The sequence below is a fragment of the Lemur catta genome, chromosome 12 (assembly GCF_020740605.2).
Source record: "Lemur catta isolate mLemCat1 chromosome 12, mLemCat1.pri, whole genome shotgun sequence".
Taxonomy (NCBI): domain Eukaryota; kingdom Metazoa; phylum Chordata; class Mammalia; order Primates; family Lemuridae; genus Lemur; species Lemur catta.
Genome location: NC_059139.1, coordinates 10,627,845 through 10,646,877, shown reverse-complemented (window position 1 = coordinate 10,646,877; position 19,033 = coordinate 10,627,845). Strand labels below are relative to the sequence as shown.

The following is a 19,033-nucleotide window of genomic DNA, read 5'->3' as shown; positions in this document are numbered from 1 at the left end:
CCATTATGTGTGTACATACCCATCCCCTCCTCCCCGCTCCCATCTGCCTGCCACCTGATGGATGTTACTACTACATGTGCATTTAAGTGTTGATCACTTAAAACCAATTTGATGGTGAGTACATGTGGTACTTGGTTTTCCATTCTTGGGATACTTCACTTAGTAGAATGGGCTCTAGCTCTATCCAGGATAATACAAGATGTGCTAGATCACCACTGTTTTTTGTGGCTGAGTAGAACTCCATGGTATACGTATACCACATTTTATTAATCCACTCATGTACTGATGGGCACTTGGGTTGTTTCCACATCTTTGCAATTGTGAATTGTGCTGCTATAAACATTCGAGTGCAGATGTCTTTTTTATAGAATGTCTTTTGTTCTTTTGGGTAGATGCCCAGTAATGGGATTGGTGGATCAAATGGTAGTTCTACTTGTATCTCTTTGAGGCATGTCCATATTGTTTTCCACAGAGGTTGTACTAGTTTGCAGTCCCATGGACTAGATTATTTCTAAGTAAGTGCCTTTTTTTTTACTTCTAATATTCTGTAGTTCAGATAAATAATTTCATATTATATTGTTATGTCGTATTGTGATTGTGGCCTTCAGCTGTGAAGATGCTGCTCTTTGCCCATGACTAGCAGCCTGTAAGTTAGTGGTGGAAAGATGCAAAAGTAGATGGGCCAGACAGTCTCAGCACTTTATCTGTTCTCCTCTGAGTCCAGTGACATGATTTAATGATTTATTTGTGCAAAATGATTTTACAAATATAGAAACTGCATTATGTGATCTTAGCCTCAGTATTCTAACCAAGAACTCTTTGTATTATCATTTTTGAGTCTTAATGGGTGCCTTTAAAATTGCAAACATAAAATTTTCTAGATTCATTGAAAAAAATCTGAATATAATTTGCCTGGTTTTTCTAGACTTCATTTCACCGACCCAGAAGTTCTCTGAACCTTGTCCTTTTGAATTTTTAATGGAGGCTTCATTACATAGGCATGATTGATTGGCCATTGGCAACCAACTCAACCTTCAGCCCCTCTTCCCTCCCTGGAGGTCAAGGATTGGGGCTGAAAATCTCAACCTTCTAATCATATGGTTGGCCCTAGCAACCAGCCCCCACATTGGAGGGGCTATCCAGGAGCCCCTAGCCACTAGTCATCTTATTAGCATACAAAAGATTGTTATCACTTTGGAGATTCCAAGGGTTTTAGGGTGTGTGTGCCACGAAATGGGGCAGAGACCAAATATCTGTATTTCTTATCATGTCCCAGACGCTCACACAGTAGTCCTATGATGTAGGTATTATTATCTCTGTTTTGCAGATGATGAAACTCTAGCTCTGAAGGTCAAGCACATTTCCAAGGTTATATAGGAAATGGCTTCAAGGTCTAACCATTTCAAGGCTTGTGATGTTGACTGTCATTAACACCAGGTGGAGAACACAGGCCCAGTGTCACACAGGCATGCACACACTTCACAAAACACCGTAAGCAGAGCTCTGCTCCTGCAATTGCAGGAGGGAAGCAGCCCAGAGCATAGCTTTCTCACAGGACTCAGCTACCTGGAAATACACAGTCCTTGCCTTGTGTAGCCTTCCCTACACCCCATGCAAAGTAAGGCCAGAGTAGCTTCCCAAGATGGGTGGGGCACCTGGACACTCTCTCTCAGTCTGGGGCTTTCTAACCTGCCCTTCTCCCTCCCTCCCCTGCCCTAGGCCTGCTGAGGCTCCCAGAAGGAAACACTTCTGGTCCTCTGGGCCCCCTCTTTTCTCCACCTGGAGCTTATCCTGCCCGGGAACAGTTCTGCTTCCAACCAGTCCCCTTCCCTGGCTGAGGTCACGACACAGTCTTCCAAGTTCTGTTCTCACCTTTGCAACTCTATGACTGCCCTCCCTCTCCCATTTCTTTTTTTTTTTTTTTTGAAATCAATTTTGTAAGGGCTGACAAGTGTTTTGGCATATACCAAATTTGAGGTAAAAACAATCTATCAAAACTAGTAATAAAAATAATTTTTCAGTACTGCAATTACAGAAACACTTAAATTATTTTAAAATAACCATTTTAAAAATGGATTACATTGGAAGTATTTTTTCATATAAATTCCAATACTTCTGACTTTGGTTATGTTAGTCTGTAACTTGAGTAGAACACACTAGAGAAGAGAATTGGTTTGTATTTTGACATATCCATTCATCTAGCCATTTGATTCTCAAACAATTACATTAAGTCATTCTGTATTTGTATTAATGTTCTTTAGCTGAATTATAACATAAATTTTTAATTTTTTAAAAAATTTGCCTATGCAGTAATTGCACTGAGGTGGGTGGAGGTGTGTGCGAACTAATTAGGAGAACCAAATGAGAAGCCTCATCTATAGAAATATAAAGAATGAGAAGTTAAAAAGAAACTTTAAGACTCACTGTTTAGCAGGAAAGAACTATACAATTATTTTAGCCCCTCCCATTTCTTAGCTACAAAATAACTAGACATAGACTTATTTCTTTTAGTAGGAGCACATTTAATATTGTTGCAGCTATTTAATAATTTATTACTTGGGAAGCAGAAGTTGCCTTACTTTACTAATTGCAAAGCATGCTCAACTCCAGTACTTCTCATCACAAAACTTTTGTCAGAGAAGTTTGTTGAAGAATAAATTTTTCTTTAATGGGAACATAACTGCCTAAAAGGCAATAATATGGTAATCTGATTTTAAAAAAATCAATAGTACTTCCCTCAAGCCCTCCTCTCTTCTCCGAATCACTTAGTTAATTTTTTCACTTTAAGCATCTCTTGGGGGAGGGAAAACTCTAGAAAATTTGCCTTCACATCTTCTGCCAGATAAATCCCATTTATAAGTAAAGTTGCTTAGAAGGTGGTTCCACCATCATGTGGATAATTTCATATTCATTTCCCTTGTTATGTTTATTATTTTGGAACGTTTGTTGGGATAAATGGAAATTTCATAAGAAGTAGTACAGGTGCAGCTTTGTAAAACACCTCACCTGTGGCCAGACCCCCGGCCACCTCTGATGCTCGTGGGGCAGGTGGTTTTTGCCATTTCTATGAGCAATAGGCCAGCTCCCTTGGATTGGCAAGAAATAATTAAGAATTTATAAGAGTAAGAAGATGACATAAGTGAGAACAAGAGGGGTTTCAGGGTAGGTTCAGAGGCATCGTGGCAGAGTACCAGGAGCCAGTGCTCTGGTGGGGATGTTGACATCCCACAGCCAGCTCAGTGGCCGTGCCACAGCAGTTCACATCCCTGCATGGGCCACTCTGTTCTGAAAATGAAGGGTCTCTAAAGAACTTTCTACCTCCTTCCAACTGTGTCTTTATGAAGACTAGTTCTAAATTCTATATGTGCATATCTGGAATAGGCTGAGTTCTGTCCTCAGTGGACACACTCTTCATCCATGCCCACTGTTTATTTCAGAACCAGATTGCTTTTGCTTTTCTCTCCTATCTGAAGAACTATCTCTTCTCTATGACAGTAGTATCATTTAGTCCCTAGGGCAGTCTCCCTTCTCTGAGGCCTAAAGGTGACCAGACCCAGAAGCTGTTTGGTGCAAGAATGTTAGCATCACCTTACCCTCTTTGGATAGCTTTCTTCCAATTCCTAATGAAAGTCAAAAAAGGGCCAACTGTTTTCCTAATCTGGGTGGAGACACAACACAGGATGGGCATATAGCATTGTGGACATTATAGTGACCTTGGCTGTGGCCTTGGATGAAGGTTAAAGCTTAGCCTATCTTTTTATCTGTCTATGAATGCATGTATGTGTGGATCCATCCATCCATCCATCCATCCTTCCATCCATCTAGCTATATCTGTCTATATCTACATTCGCCTATCATGTGTCAGTTCATCTCATGTTGTAAAGAAATCTTTCCTTAAGTAATGTTTTCCTCCTTCATCAATGCTTCATTGAGTCACCTATCATTTATTTTAAAAATTAACAGGCTGTGCTGTATATATATGTGCTTATTGCATTCAAAACCACAAAGAACTAGAACATGTTTTTAACTAGTCACCTTGAACCTATCGGCCCATTAGTCACCATCTGCCATTGTCCTCCCTGTACCACCTGTTTTTCACGTATTTCTGGACAAGGTCACTCTGTGATGCAGGGTGCTGGCTGACAGGATGATCCATGACACTTTGGGCATCACTGCTGCTAAGTTTCCCAGGAAACAAGTGAAGTTATCTTGAAAAGTATCAGATTTCTTTCTCTTTATTTATTTTAAAAGACAAGCATGCTTTAAGTTCAAAAGAGAACACAACCAGAATACTCACAGTCCAAGCTCGGCTCCTGTTTGAGTCCTCGTGTGATAGACTGGAGCCGGGTTTCTCAACCTCAGCATGACTGATGGGTTGGGTCAAATAGCTTTTTGTGGTGAGGTTTGTCCTGTGCATCACAGGATGTTTAGCAGCATCTCTGGCCTCTTCCCCGCTAGATGCCAGCGGCACCATCTCCAGTAGTGACAACAAAAAATGTCTCTTGATGGTGTCAATATCCCCTGGTGATGGGGCAGGGTAGGGCAAAGTCACCCTTGGTTGAGAATAACTGGGCTGGAATTAGCAGTTAAAGTGACTTTGGGGATCCATGAAAGCTGTCAAAATAAGTCACTCATGTAAAGAGACAAAACAGAACCACACTTTGCTCGTGGGCCTGGTGTATCCTGAGTCCCGACACGGTGCCGAGGCCTGGGGCCACAGGGCAAGGACTCAGACATCAGTAGGGGGCGGTCCCTGCCTGCAGAGAGCCCACAGCGTGGTTGGAGAAGTGGACGTGTCAATGGATGACCATGTGTCTACGAGATTTATAGGGAGAAAATCAGTCATATTGTTGGATGTTTTGTAGACAGATCTATCAGATTGTCGACCACATTTTTACTCTTCATATGGTTCCTCTGGGGTCCTGCAGACATAACCTTACTTGAAATGGGGCACCACAGAGGTGCCCCTTGCTCAAGATATCTGAAGTGGCTTCTTGGAGAAGGCAGGCCTCCTTTGAACGGCAGGGAGAATTGGGAGGCGAAAAAGTCCAAGATGAGACCTTGCCGGCAGGAGCAACCTGAACATGACTCCAGGAAACCGTTTTGTGTTGCTTCGGCTTGATTGATGTGCATCCACCCGGCTCCCATTACGCAACACACACTCTCTTCCGTGCAGCTCATGGCTCAACATGCTGTGCTGTTTGGCCCCTTGGTTTCCAATGCACTGATCTTACCAATCGAGTCAATTGTGGGCTATTTGAAGGTAGGAACCAGATGTTATATTGGATTATTCACATGAATAGACTAAGCAAGTCACTATTTGACTGTTTGCTGTTGACTTGCAAACTAGGCATGGAGGAGAACTCAAAAGCATTAGGGAAGGCAAGTGAAAGATAAAATGAAATTAAAGAAAAACAGGAGGCCAAAGAGTAAGAGGTATTGGCCTTCTGACAGGCACATTCTTCTACTGATGCTTGCAAACCTCAGAGCCCATGTGGCCTCCTCTGTGCTTTCCGTGGCTTGAGATTGCTCAGGGAGTCGCTGCGGCATTGGCCCTGTGTCTCCTCCCTCCCCCGACATTCAGGTGTTCTGGGAGGGGCTGCGGTGTCTCATTGCAGTACTCTGTCCTGCACTGCTGCCCAGCCCCCGGCAAGTAGTGGGTTCTCAACTAAAATGGGAAAAACTGCCCTAAAGTTTAAGCCAGGGGAAGATCTCTTCAGTGAGGCAAGGCTTGTTCTTTGTTATTCCTGTAAAACCCTTAATGATGGGAAAACTAAAGGACAATGAGGAATTCTAGGAACTAGCAGGAAGGCAATTATTTGTTTGTTGTATTAAAATGTTGCTCAAAGTAAAGAATAAAATATGAGAAGATTTCACAGCTGTCTCTCTCTCTCTCTCTCTCTCTCTCTCTCTCTCTCTCCCTCCCTCTCCCCACCCCTTCCTGGGGATTAATGAGCTGCCAGATCTCACATATGAGATTCACAGTTCTTTATGGAAGTGGAACAGATTTCTTTGCACTTCAAGCAAAGTGATATGCAAACCAGGGCAGGATGTCAGGAACGGGGGACGTGATTGGGGCTGTGACTGGGAGCTCAGCTGCGCAGCCGTGGTGCCCAGACACTGGCAATCATTCCTCATCAGACTTCGTCTAGAAACACCTAGAAGTGGAATGCTCAGGGATTTGCCTTTCTCAGAGAGTTTATATCAGTTGGGGCTTTTTTGCCTTTGAAGAAAAATTATAGCTAAATGAACACCCACTATGTGCCCAGGCACTGTGGTCTGTAGTGTGTGTGTGTGTGTGTGTGTGTGTGTGTGTATTTTCATTTAATCCTTGCCACAACCTTATGAAATAATTACTATTATCCCACTTTAAAGGAGAAAACTAAGGTCCTTCTTGCCCAAAGTCATACAGCAAGGAGATGGAGTATCAGACCCTGAATTCAAATCTGACCTCAGAGTCTGAACTCATTGGCCAGGATGCACTTTCCAGGAAGAGCAAAGCAAGCAGACTCTGTTTAGGTAAAATGGCCTTCTTAGGAGTTCCTTCTTTGTTGGGTTGTGCCAGGAGTTATATTTAATTTAAAAAATTACATGCATTTCAAATATTTTATAATAGAAGATAAACATATAATTGCCAAAAGTATTTCATTCATTTTGCTTTTTTAAGGATTTTTTCCAGAACTTTAAAAAAAGTAGTTTCATTGAGTATAATTTACATACCATAAATTTCACTCATTTTAAGTGTGTAATTCGGTAATTTTTAGTAAACTTATAGACTTGTGCAACCATCATCACAATACAGTTTTAGAACATTTCATCACCTCTGAAACATCCCTCATGCTCTTAATGGGGTTTTTGTTATAGAATTCCCAAGGTGGGTGTGGGGAGAAGCAGTTGGAGGAAGAGGGGTAGCAGGAAAGTGGGAAGGAAAGAGAAGGTTAAATAACAAAGAGAAGTGAGTATTCTAGGGAACTGGAGGGCAGAAAGGAGCCACAGAGAGACTTAATCAAAATGTTCATTTTAAAGATGAGGAAGAGAAGGGGTGAAGTTGGACAACTCAGCTGAGTTGGTGATACACTAAGAGCCTGGTTTCCTGAGTCCTAGCCTGTTTCTCGTGTGGTTAACACGATGCTCTCCTGATACTTAGTGGTTTCAAATAACCATTTTTATTTTGCTCATGATTTTGTGGCTCGGAAGGGCCCTGCTGGGCGGTTTGTCTGTGATCAGTGTGGCATCTGCTGAGGATTCTGGGGCTGTGGATCCACTTCCAAGAAATCTTTACTCACACGCCCAGTTCCTTGGTGCCCCTTGGTCTCCCTCTCCGCATTGTGTCCCATCCCCCAGGACCTCTCCCATGTGGCTTGAGCTTCTCGTGACACGGTGTTTTGGGGGTAGTTGCACATCTTTCCTTCCTTCCAAGAGGGAGGAAACCGAAGCTGCCAGGACAGTTAAAATCTGTGCTTGGAATTGATAGGGGGTCACGTCTACCAAATGCCATTGGCCAAAGCATCCCCTATTCAAGGAGGTGGAGAAGTGGGCACTCGTTCTCGATGGGGATTGGCAAGAGCCACATGGCAGAAACACGTGTGGGTCGCAATGTATGGTTGTGTCCTTCTCTGGAATATACAGGAAACAAGAACAGGACTAGGCAAATAAACCTCTGAGACATCCTGTCACATTCTGACCTGGTTCTTTCTTGTAATTTTGTAGGAGTCATTGCCTCATAGGATAAAATTCAAACTCTATTCTAGCAGTAATAAAAGTATCACTGTTCCCCAAACATGCCAGCTCTGTCGCACTTGCTTCTTCCTGTCCGCCCTTCCCATGTCTCCCCGCGTCGTCAGCTCTCTCTCCACCCAGCCAACTCTTCTCACTCATCCTGCTGCGCTCGGCTCAAGTGCTCCCTTCCAGAACAATTCCAGCAGAGGCAATTTCTCCATTCGCCAAGCACCACGTTCACGTTTCTCTGTGAGTACACACCAAGGAGGGGTAAGAGGAAGGTGGGAGCACAAGCTGTATTGTGATTTTTAGACTTTTGTGGGTTTTCTCTGCTTAGGCAGTGATCTCATGAGAATAGGAATTTTTCCATATGCTGGTGACTTCTATAGGGTCTGGCATGTACCAGACATTTGTTAGGTGCAAATTGAATAAATACGTTTATTAAGTATCAGATACTTAAAGGGTGCAGAATTCTATATGCATTTTTACACTGGTCGTGTTATCCCACGCTGAGACTTCTCTAACCCAGAGCTGAGGCAAAGCCCAGTTCCGTGTGGTAGTAGACACTGCACGTTCGGTGCTCAGCTCATGGCCTGTGTCCTTGCTGTCACTGACTCAGCCACTTCCTGGTCTTACAGCCATTGGTTCGGTCCCCAGAGCCCCACTTCAGGAAGGAGGGCAAGGCATGGAGGCGTCGACACACAGTTATTCTGGGATATCTCACAGCAGATGCCATTTTGTAGAGAAGAACATCGAGGTCTTTATGAGAAGAGTTACTTGCCAGGTCGTGGAGCCAGGTCGCAGCTCTGTGTGTCCTGGTGGAGTGTGCTCCTCCCCCAGCCCGGGGAAGCCCCTCTGGGAAAGACTGTGCTTGAGCTCTGTGGAAGGGTGATCTGCCTTGTGCTATGCTCCTGATTACAACGGTGCTGTTCTGACCGCCAGAAGAATATACAGCGTTTGGCCCACGTGAACTGAAGTATTTCAAGTGGGAAGTTGCTTTCAGTGAAAATTCTGCCCCAAAGCAAGGTTAAGAACAGCAATAACCTATTGAGAGTTTTAATAAGCTCCTTTAGCAAAGGTAGCTTTCAACTCCTTGCGGAGAGAACAAGTAAATCCAGTACGGCCCCCTACTAATTAGTTAGATAGAGTTCTCCTGGGGAGCCTGCACTGAAACATAATTAATAATGAAAACTGAGAAGAGTAATGAAATAAAAATGCATTATATGCAGACACACACTCTTAATTTATATGAGACAAAATCTAGTTACCAAGACTAACTATATTAGACAGTCCACACTTGGGGAAAATTTCCCTGATTTGAAATAACAGATAGCACCTGCTTTTCTCACAAGAAACATTACAACAGAGAAGGAGAAGGCAGCATAAGCTCTTGAAATCTGAAGAGCTAAAGTGTATTTTTATTTCAACTTTTGGACTATTAAATCTGTGCTAATAAACCTTTGACAAATATGAAAATCTATAAAAACCAAAACAATTAAACAAGAGAAACCCTGAGAGATGAGATATGGATGGTTCTGGAAGAATTAGAGAAAGCATATGGAAAACTAAATATGCTTTTTCTTGAGTGAGATCAGAATCTTTGGTGTTCCCTATGTGGACTCTGTACCCCACAGTTGCTAAATTAACACTTGTTAGTTCAAATAGTTGTTGCTCCTGCCAATACTCAGTTATCCCAAGGATTTTTCTCCGTTAGACATAACCTTCCAACTAAGCATCCTTATCCACTTTAAAAAAACTTTTCACACATTTAACTGCTTTGATCTGCTTTTCTTCCTGTGAATCTGGAGCCAGCCAGATAGAAGAGCCCACGGGGTTCCGTCTCCTATCACCAGCGACTGGGCATCTGGGTAGAGGACAGCTTTTGTCAGAAGGCTTTTCAGGGTAGACACTTCTTTGGAAGGCTCATCATGCCCGTGTAATTACTGTCCTGGTCCCTGACCACTTACAGATGCCTCTCCCATTCAATGTCACTCCTCACTTCAAGTCCCTGGGCTCTGCTCATCGTGATTCTCACTTGATAAACAAATCTTCATTTTTCATTAATTTCTCCCCGCACTTCCTGGAATTGAATTTTGGAATTTTCCAGGCTTATCTGATCCCTATGGCCTTTGCCTGGTATTCTTGGTCCCTTTGCTGCTCCAGGTGGCCTTGGGCCAGTCTCACCTTTGCCCTGATAAATCCAGGATTCGAATCTCCTGGTCCTGAAGTTAAAGGGCAACCTCGCCTAGTCCTGTGTCACTCTCCTTGAGCCTAATTGTCACGAGGAAAGCTGGGAAGAAACTCGTTACCTGAACAAAGTCTTCTTAGGGGCCATCTCCTTCCAGGGGCTTCCTTTCTTGGGAAAGAAAATTTCTCTCTTATTTTGTCACCCTAGGACCCGGGCACATGGTCCTGGACATTTGTGTCCCAAGAGCTCCTAATGTAACCTTTACCTCAAGGTGTGTGGTTTCCTGTCCCTGAGCTAAAAACATACTGGGCATATCGCATAGTCCTGGGACATGGCCGGTCAAATTTCCTGAGATTTCCAGGTTTCTGGAAGAAAAATTTGTATCGACATTCTAAATTCTGTATGATAACATGAAACCCTCACGACATTCCCTAGTGCACATGGGGAACTGCCCACCCACCTCTCTGCTTCTCTGTTGGTCACATGACCTAGTTCCAGGCGTTTTAATTAAACAAAGTGATGATCTACGGTCAAGACTGTCCCCTGGAGGACACACATTACCAATAGCTGAGGAAGTGGGAGTGAGGATTGTTGCACATCAGAAAGTGGGTCAAGAGTGTTTTCTCCTGCCTAATTCTTGTGCAAATTGCAACCAACAATTTTCTTTTTTGTCTATGTGAATTTAAAATTAGATTGATTGGCATCAACTGATTGACGATCTATGGTCTCTTTTTAAAAAATGAGAGCAAAACAAGAAACTTTTGGTTTTCTGATGTTATTTTGCTTCTATTTTAATTTTTGAAGTTAAAATTAGGGAGAATGTTTATGTGAACAATAATGAGTCTTCTTATGCATAACTGCAATTTATTTAGGTCTTCTTTAATTTTATTTAGCAATAGTTTGTCGATTATTTTTTTAAAAATTCAGTCATAAGTCATTTATGATTTTTGTTCTTTTAGGTAGTATTGTTTTTGTAATTTTATTTTCCAAATTTTTGCTGCCAGTATTTAAATGCAATTTATATTTGTTTATTGACCTTGTATTTTGAGGCTTTGCTGAATTAATGTACTAATTCTACTAGGTTTCTTTTAGATGCCCTGCGATTTCTAGACAGATAATCATACCATTTACAGAGAGTAGAGACGATTTTATACTTCTTCCTTTACAATCTTTATACCTTTCTCTCTTTTTTATTCTTTGTTTTGTTGCATTGACGAGGACATCTAGTCTAGTATTGAATAAGAATAATGAGCGTGAACATCTTTGCTTAGTTCCTAATGTGACAAAAGAGGTTTTTATTTTCCGCAATGAAATATGATCCTACCTGTAAATGTTTTGTAGTTGTTCTTTTCAGGTTAAGAAGTTTTCTTTCTCTTCCTAGTTTTCGTCATGAATTGGGGGTATGTCAAATGATTTTACCACATCTATGGAGGGGGTTTGTTTTTTCTTTTTTTGTTTGTTAACATGGTCAATTACATGGATTGATATTTGAATGGTATATTGACCTTGCATTCCTGGGATGAACTCCACTCACTCATGCTTCATTGTTCTTTTTATGTATCTCTGGATTCAATTTGCTAATATTTTGTAGAGCACTTTTTTTTTTCCCATCCATGCTCATGAAGAATATTAGTTTGGATTTGTCATTTCTTGTAATGTTTTTATCAGGTTGTGGTATCAGGGTTGTGCTGGCCTTATAAAATGAGTTGTAAAATGTTCTGTCCTTTATATTCTGACAGAGAATATGTAATATTGATACAGTTTTTTCTTTAAATGTTTGATAACATCTAGTGAAACTGTCTGGTCCTGGAGGTGTTTGTTATCTTGTTTGTGGAAGACTTTTAATTACAATGTCAGTTTATTTTATATAGAGTTACTCATACATTCCATTTCTTCTTGAGTCAGCTTTAGTAAGTTCAGTTTTTCAAGGAACTTATCTATTTCATCTTATGGTATTGAATTAATTTTCATAGAGTTATTTATACATCCCCTTACTACTATTTGCATCTTTAGGATCAGTCATTATAGCTTATCTTTCATTTGCCTATTGTTACTAATTTTTCCAAAGAAGTGGTTCCATGTTTTCTAATTATTTTATCTAGGTTGTTTAAATTTCAACTTTCTCAGGCAAAAGCAAATTCCTTTTGTCTGATTTTTCTCTCAGCTCTGATAAGTTTATGAAGATGCTTTTCGAGCAGAAAAGACTCATTCCAAACCATGAAATCACTCTTAATGTGCAGCCTATAAATACAGCTCTACAAAGAATGGGCATATAATTAACCGAATGTTGTATATATGTGTCAACTTGATTACACATTGAGATGTTTTCTGCCAGCATTTCAAATCCCAACTCTAGCTATGCAATTTAAACACCATCTAAAGATGATTGAATATAGGTGTTAGCTAAATTCATTTTTCTGAGGAGGACACTTCTTAGGAGCAGGTGTTCTCTCCTGTGACACTGGTGAGTAATCCCACTTGTCACAGTGCATGGCATAAATCATCATACTAAAAATCTATTAACTTATGATTCATATCTGGCCTGCCTTATAAAAACAAAGATGAAACAATACTTTAGACTGAATGATTAAAGGCACACTGAATGGGTAACTGTCTCAGAGTTCAGTCTAATTCCTTCTGAGCATGTGTTATTTTCAGGGAGGAAATTGGGTTCTACATTGAGAAGGTGAATTAACTCTTTCAGACTATGGAATGACAGGTCCATTTTCTTCTAAATTTTCTTCTCTCTAGGAATTGTATGTCTTTCTCAAGTGCTTGTCGTACTGGATGGAAGGGATTTGTGCAGGGGATACTGTGGATGTCCTGTCATTTTGTTAAGAAAATCTCTAGCTTTTTCTTCCACCCTTTCTTCTCCGAAGGCAGTAATAATTAGTCAGATTTCATTGAGAAGAGCGCAGTAGTTGCTGTGGTTTCACAGCTGTCTGTGGTAATTACTGGAGTGCTTACCTGATTTCCCCGCTAACCTGGGCCCTCACACACAAGCACACCCGATCCTGGGCCGCCTGCCTCGTCCAGATCTTTGTAGGTCTGGGGGACCTTACTGGTATATCTCTGAACAGTTACCTATGAAGAGAATATTAAATCATTTCCAGTGTGAGTTATTTACCTTCTTCCAAACCTTCGTTAAAATTAAAGAGATGTAACTCCTTGAGATTGTCCTCTTCATGTTAATATTAACAAACTGCAGCTTTCAGATTCAAGGAGTATTTAAAAGATGCCATTTAGAAAGCTGGGGGTCAGATTTTGGAACTCTGCTGAACTGCTTTTTGCATATACTGACTTTTTTCCATTCCCACAAGCACCTTTTAGATAGGTATAGTTGTGCCCGTTTGTTTTTCTTTTCAGAGGCAACATGTGTTAGTTTAAGCGGGCAGAGGGAAGGGGGGTGGAACAGAGAGAGAGAGATGGCAGAAAGAAGGGCATTTTAGAAAGAATTGAGGCTTTGGAGACAGAGGTCTGAGTTGGAATTCGCACTTGTTGACTAAGCGGTGGTTTGGCCAGAGCCGGGACTTTGTGCTGCAGGCAGTGATGGAACGGCTCACCTGGCCGTCGGATGGGCCGTGGGCACTAAAGTCGGGATTCCATGTGTTTCCAGCACTTCCTGGGTGTGTTCAGCTGGGTGGCGAACGTGAGGGGAAGGAGACTCAGTTTCTGCCGTGGGGAACCTGCAGTCCCTGGACAGCGGGAGCTACATGGCCATCTGGGATCCAAGCAAGAAGGGAAGAAGCAGCCGCACTAACCAGAAGTACAAACAGTGGATCGTGGCGGCCCAGAGAGAGGGGCCTGTTTAGGGGAGGGAGGGCATGAGGGGACAGCGAGGGCATGAGGGGACAGCTTTTTAGAAGAGTGTCATTGGAGCCAGGTGTGGACAGGTGAGGAAAGAGGAGAAGGCATTGCATGCCAAGGACGGAGCGTGCTCACAGGCACAGAGGGACCAAAGTAAACGGTACGCGGCATCTGGGAGAATAAATAGAAGTCGGATGACGCTGAATTGAGGGGTTGAGGGGTGTCCTTCCCTCCCTCCCTCTTTTCCTCTCTTCCTTCCTTCCCTGCTTCTTCCCTCTCTTCCTCTTAATCTCCTTCCATCCCATTTTTTTTCAATCCTTATGCAACGATTACATGCCAGGAACAGAGGATATGTGAGGAAGCAAACATTTAGCCCTGCTTGATGGTGCGTAGAGGGGCAGCTCCCCTCGTATTAGGAACGTAGATTGCAGAATTATATTGAGGAGCAGGGAAGGACTCAGGGCTGCAAGTCTGGCTGGAAAGCTCTTTCAGCAGACCAGAGGAGATAGACTCGGAACTTTCATCAGAATTGTCTTGGCACTGCAGAGATAGGGGTGTGTGCGACAAATTGTTACCATAGCTCAGCCAAATTATGCCATAGTCTAGGGTAAGTGATAAGAACATGAACCTAGGAGCCAAACTGCCTGGGTTTGTATCTCAGCTCTGGTCCTGACTAGATGTATAACCTTGGGCAAGTTGTTTAACCTCTCTCTGCCTCAGTTTACTTATCTGCAAAATGGGGATGATAATAGTAATTCCCTCATGGAGTTGTTGTGGGAGTTAAATGAGTTAATACATATAACCTCTTAGAAAAATGCCTGGCATGTATTGGTCATATACAAATATCGGCTATTGTTAGCAAATTACTTCTAGTGCACTAAACAAGGGTGAAATCCCAAAAGAGGAGCCAGTTGGTCCCACTTCAGCTGGAACAATAGGCATAATAATTGGTTCTGTTGAAGTGAACAGCTTTTCAGGAATATAAAAGAGTCACACATATGTAAACATTACAGAATGAAATAAAACAATGGCAATTATTTAGAATCAATCTGGTTATTATTATATTACTTTCCTTTCCAAACACGGGAGGAAAGTTGAACAAAAGACTCATACACGGACACACACACTGCCCCGCATGTATCTCTTTAGGGGATAAAAGTGTGTTTAGCCATTGAAAATTTTTGTTCAAGTTTCAGAAATACCTTACCAACTTCAATCCAGCCCTTGGATACCATTGGGGTAGAGAGAGAAGCCCTAAGAGACTCATCTTCTACTTTTATTGTCCAAGGTAATGGTCCATTAACACAGCTCCTTGAGGCTGAGCTGTTAGATAGTGTGAGCCTTCCCAGGGCAAGGACGCTGGGTGAGTGTTTTCCACTGGTGGAGACAGAATTATTTTTCCTAGGGGAAGGATAAGAACAATCCCCCTTTTTGCACATACTGGTAGAAATAAGAAAGCACAGCATATAGTGGGCAAAGGAATTGCCAAGAAAATATCAGTGTTCAAGGAGAAATTCCTAGGTTCATAATAAAATTTAATAATTTCATTTTTAAAAATAGGTTGTCCTCATTAGCTATTCAGTGAAATGAGGTTAATTTTAAGGTTCATCAGTATATGAAGAACATCTATTTACTTTTGAACACATTTGCTTATTTGCATTATTTTTATATAAAACCAAATTCTATAAAAATTTTTATATCGAAATTTCAGGGAGCCCATTTGTATAACATATCCTCCTTTAAAAATAAGCTTCAACAATCCCAAGTTACTTCTTAGATTTACAACAAAAAAATAATTTCTATGATGCTAGTAAATAATTAGGCTTCCCAGTGTACTATAGTCAAAAGTTGTTCTTTTTTCCCCTAGTTTCGTGACATAACTTTAAACACATTAATTCTGTTTACAACGGCCAGGCATTTGAATTGTAAACCATTTTAAATTTGGTGTCACTGAGACAAGTGTGAGGGGTCAGTGTTTCTTGCTCCTGGTAAGCTTCTTCTTCCCCACCAAGGAACAGCTAACCTCATGTGTCAGAAACTTGCCGTACAGGAAATAGAAGTGGCTTATCCCTCACAGTCGGTGCTCCCTGTCCTGGTTTTCTGTGTCCCGGGAAATGCCACAGCCACTGTATCCAACCTCAGTCTGTGTCCAAGCTTCCAGGAGGGACTGACCACACTGTGTTTGTGGCCACCGTGTTGTTACTGAGCTATCATGCAAGCAGGCTTGGACCAATTAATTAGTAGGTATAATTGAAGCTAAATATAATTAATTATACGTTATTGAGCTATTCAAATTTAACTTCAGTAAAATTACATCATAAACCTGTAACATGAATTATTGGCAAAAAGAAAATAGGTATCAGTAAAGACTGTTTGTTGTTGGCAAATTCTTCTCACCCACCTTTGATTACTCAAGACTCCTGTGATTCAGGCATATGGGTTTTGAACATGTGGCCCACCATGTGAAAATCAAACATGTACACCCACACACAGCTTGGACACCTTTGCCTGATCTACTTAAGTATGCTTTGTTTTTGTCTGTTATGATTAATAAATCGGTAACAGGTAAGATAATGCATATAGACATGGCAACATCCATCTAGAATGGATGCTATCTGTAGGTAGTTTTTTTTTTTTAATTGCTTAACACGTTGTATTCAAAGCAAATTTTAATGAGCATCAAAACTAAACAAGAACAAGAGATACTGACACTTCACATTTGTTTGTTGATACCAAATTTAAAATGGTTTAAGATTCAAATGCCTGGTGGTTTGGAATGAATGTGTTAAAAATTATGTAAAGAAACTAGGGGGAAAAAACCTCCAAAAACATGCTTGAAATACAGCATTGATTCATTTGTAATGACAAAAATACCATCAACTAGTTTATTATTCATTCCAAATTGTAAAAGCAAGAGCCATTTTTCAATAAATCAATCTTCACATTAAAATTAATGGAAATATCTTATAGTATTTCACCAAACTTTATTTGTTGTTTGGTTCTGATTTTTAAAAGAAAAATAAAGTAAATGACTTTGGAGAATAAAATATTTCAAATGTATATTGGTATTTAATCTTTAAGAAATGTAGAATTTAATAGTATCCATTAATATGCAGGGTCAGATGCATATTTAAAATGTTATATGTAAATTATTTATGGTGTGTCTGTGTATGTAAAAGAGAGAGACAGACAGACAATGAGGGAGAGAGGGAAAGTATGATAGATTTGCTATTTGGGGTTACATATGTTCAGATTTAAGGTAAGTAAAGAGTTTAAGGAAATTAAGCAATGGACACATATTGCTTAAGCTCATTTTTTAAAATGATTATTTAAAACTGTTTAGAAATTTTTCTGAGAAGCCATATGTTAAAACAGCCAGAGTTCTTTCACACAAAATGACATTATGCAGGTTGCTTTGAGTTTCATTGTTTACTGGCAAACCATAACAATTCTAGTTTTGTTTCTGTTTTAATTATGCAAAAGTGAGAACATGACTAATTAATCCTCTCAAGGTGATAGCACCCTGGAAGGATTTTTGATCACTTGTGCTGTAAATCCTTTCAAATGTTGATACTTAGAACACCAAATTATTTTCCCCATTGAAGAGTCTGCTAAAACAGTTTGTGAGTTTCAAAGATACTCCACTTACTTACAAATTCTAAATCTTGACAAAAATTCTTCATGGATTACCCATTAGATAATAAAAAGTCAGTAATATCTGAGTATATGAAATGTACCAATAACAGATAATGTACAATTTCATCGTTCCCTTATGATTATCCTAGTGTGTTATCTTAAATGAGTTTTTTTTACTGATGTTCTTATATAACTTATTTATTTATTTTTAAAATTTTTTCTACAAAAACAAGAGACAGTTCCCTCTTTTTGCATTATCCAAATGTGTTAAGAGCAAAATAAATTACCAGACAGAGGAGAGCTCACCATGAATGGTCAGAGTGTATTTAATTTCATGCATGCGTGAAAGATAATAATATGATTTCCAGGTACTAAATATTCCTCAGCCATTCACACTCCATAATATTATCTGGAGTAAAACTAGATTAAACCTGCAGAGTGGTGAATTACTGAAAATAATGAAGTTAAGGCAATTCATTAATCTTTATCTGCTTGTCTATGTTTTATAGCCTGGATGGAATGGAAAAATTCATTTGGGGGCCAGATTGCAAAGGGTCTAACATTATGAAGAGAAACATGGGGCTGAAAATGTTTTTTTTTTCTTTTTTAATTATACACAGCACCTCTTTCTTACATGCCTCTGTTTTTCTTTTAGTGGCAAAGCATTTCTATAACACTGGTTGAGAAAGTTCAGATGATTGCTGTAATCCTAGGATCCCTGTTCTTGATAGCGAGTGTGACTTGGCTCCTCTGGTCAGCCTTCAGCCCCTATGCAGTGTGGCAGAGGAAGGACATCCTTTTTCAAATCTGCTATGGAATGTATGGTTTTATGGATCTAGTGTGCATAGGTAAGACCACGACCTTAAACATTAACAAACTGTCAGTATAATCCGTTTCTTTCAGCGATTATGTTTTCACCAGTCGGATCTAACATAGAATGCTGTGGTTCGAATTATCACGGTTCACCAGTTAATTAACTGTCTGCAGGGGTCACAATTTGGCTGCTTTTATAAAAAAGCGTAACATTTTTATATCCAAGTAGTTTGGGGGAAAAAAAAACCAAAAACAAAAATCCAGGATAATGCCCAAAGTGATATATTTTGCAACCAAAAGGAAGGAGGAGGAGCTGAAGAAATTATTTAGGAATGAGGCAAATCAATTCCCCTTTACAAAGCAGGGCAACATGGACTGGTGCAAATGGCCTCCTGCATTGTGTGTTTGGGGAGGGGACGGACAGCTGGATGTCTGTCTTTGTGGTGGTTGCCCAGATTCCCTGAGGGTGTGGAGTGCTCCTTGGAAGGTCAGGGACTTGGGGACAGTTTTTCTTGCCAGCCCATGTCTCTTTGCTTCATTAAATAAATTCGGTGGCTTAGAGAAGAAAAAGTATCAAACATTTTAGCTAAAATAGGCCCCACTGGAAGATTACTTCTGTGTTTCACTTGACCAATCTGTCTTTTCCCTAATACCATGAGAAAACGGAAGCTATTCATGTAGCACTTATGTGGTGCGTGGGCGGTGCCACAGGCACTGTGATGGTGACCAGTTGGTGGCAGGTGAGAGTGGCTGGAGAGGGGCATCGCAGTATCGAAAGAATTCCTCTGCTCCGAGGGGGTTTACAGCTTACTGGGGTGTTAAAGAGCTGAAGGAGGGCGCCATGATTTGAAGCAGCAATTCTCAAAGTGT

At 40.7% G+C, this 19,033-nt stretch overlaps 1 protein-coding gene across 1 annotated transcript in view; it reads left to right on the top strand.

The window, feature by feature from the left end:
- MARCHF11 (membrane associated ring-CH-type finger 11) overlaps positions 1-19,033 on the top strand; it is a 100,201-nt gene that overhangs the window by 61,304 nt on the left and 19,864 nt on the right. Inside the window, exon 3 of the mRNA XM_045566268.1 lies at positions 18,006-18,198. Coding sequence (XP_045422224.1) covers positions 18,006-18,198 — 193 coding nt within the window. The remainder of the gene's footprint in view (positions 1-18,005; positions 18,199-19,033) is intronic.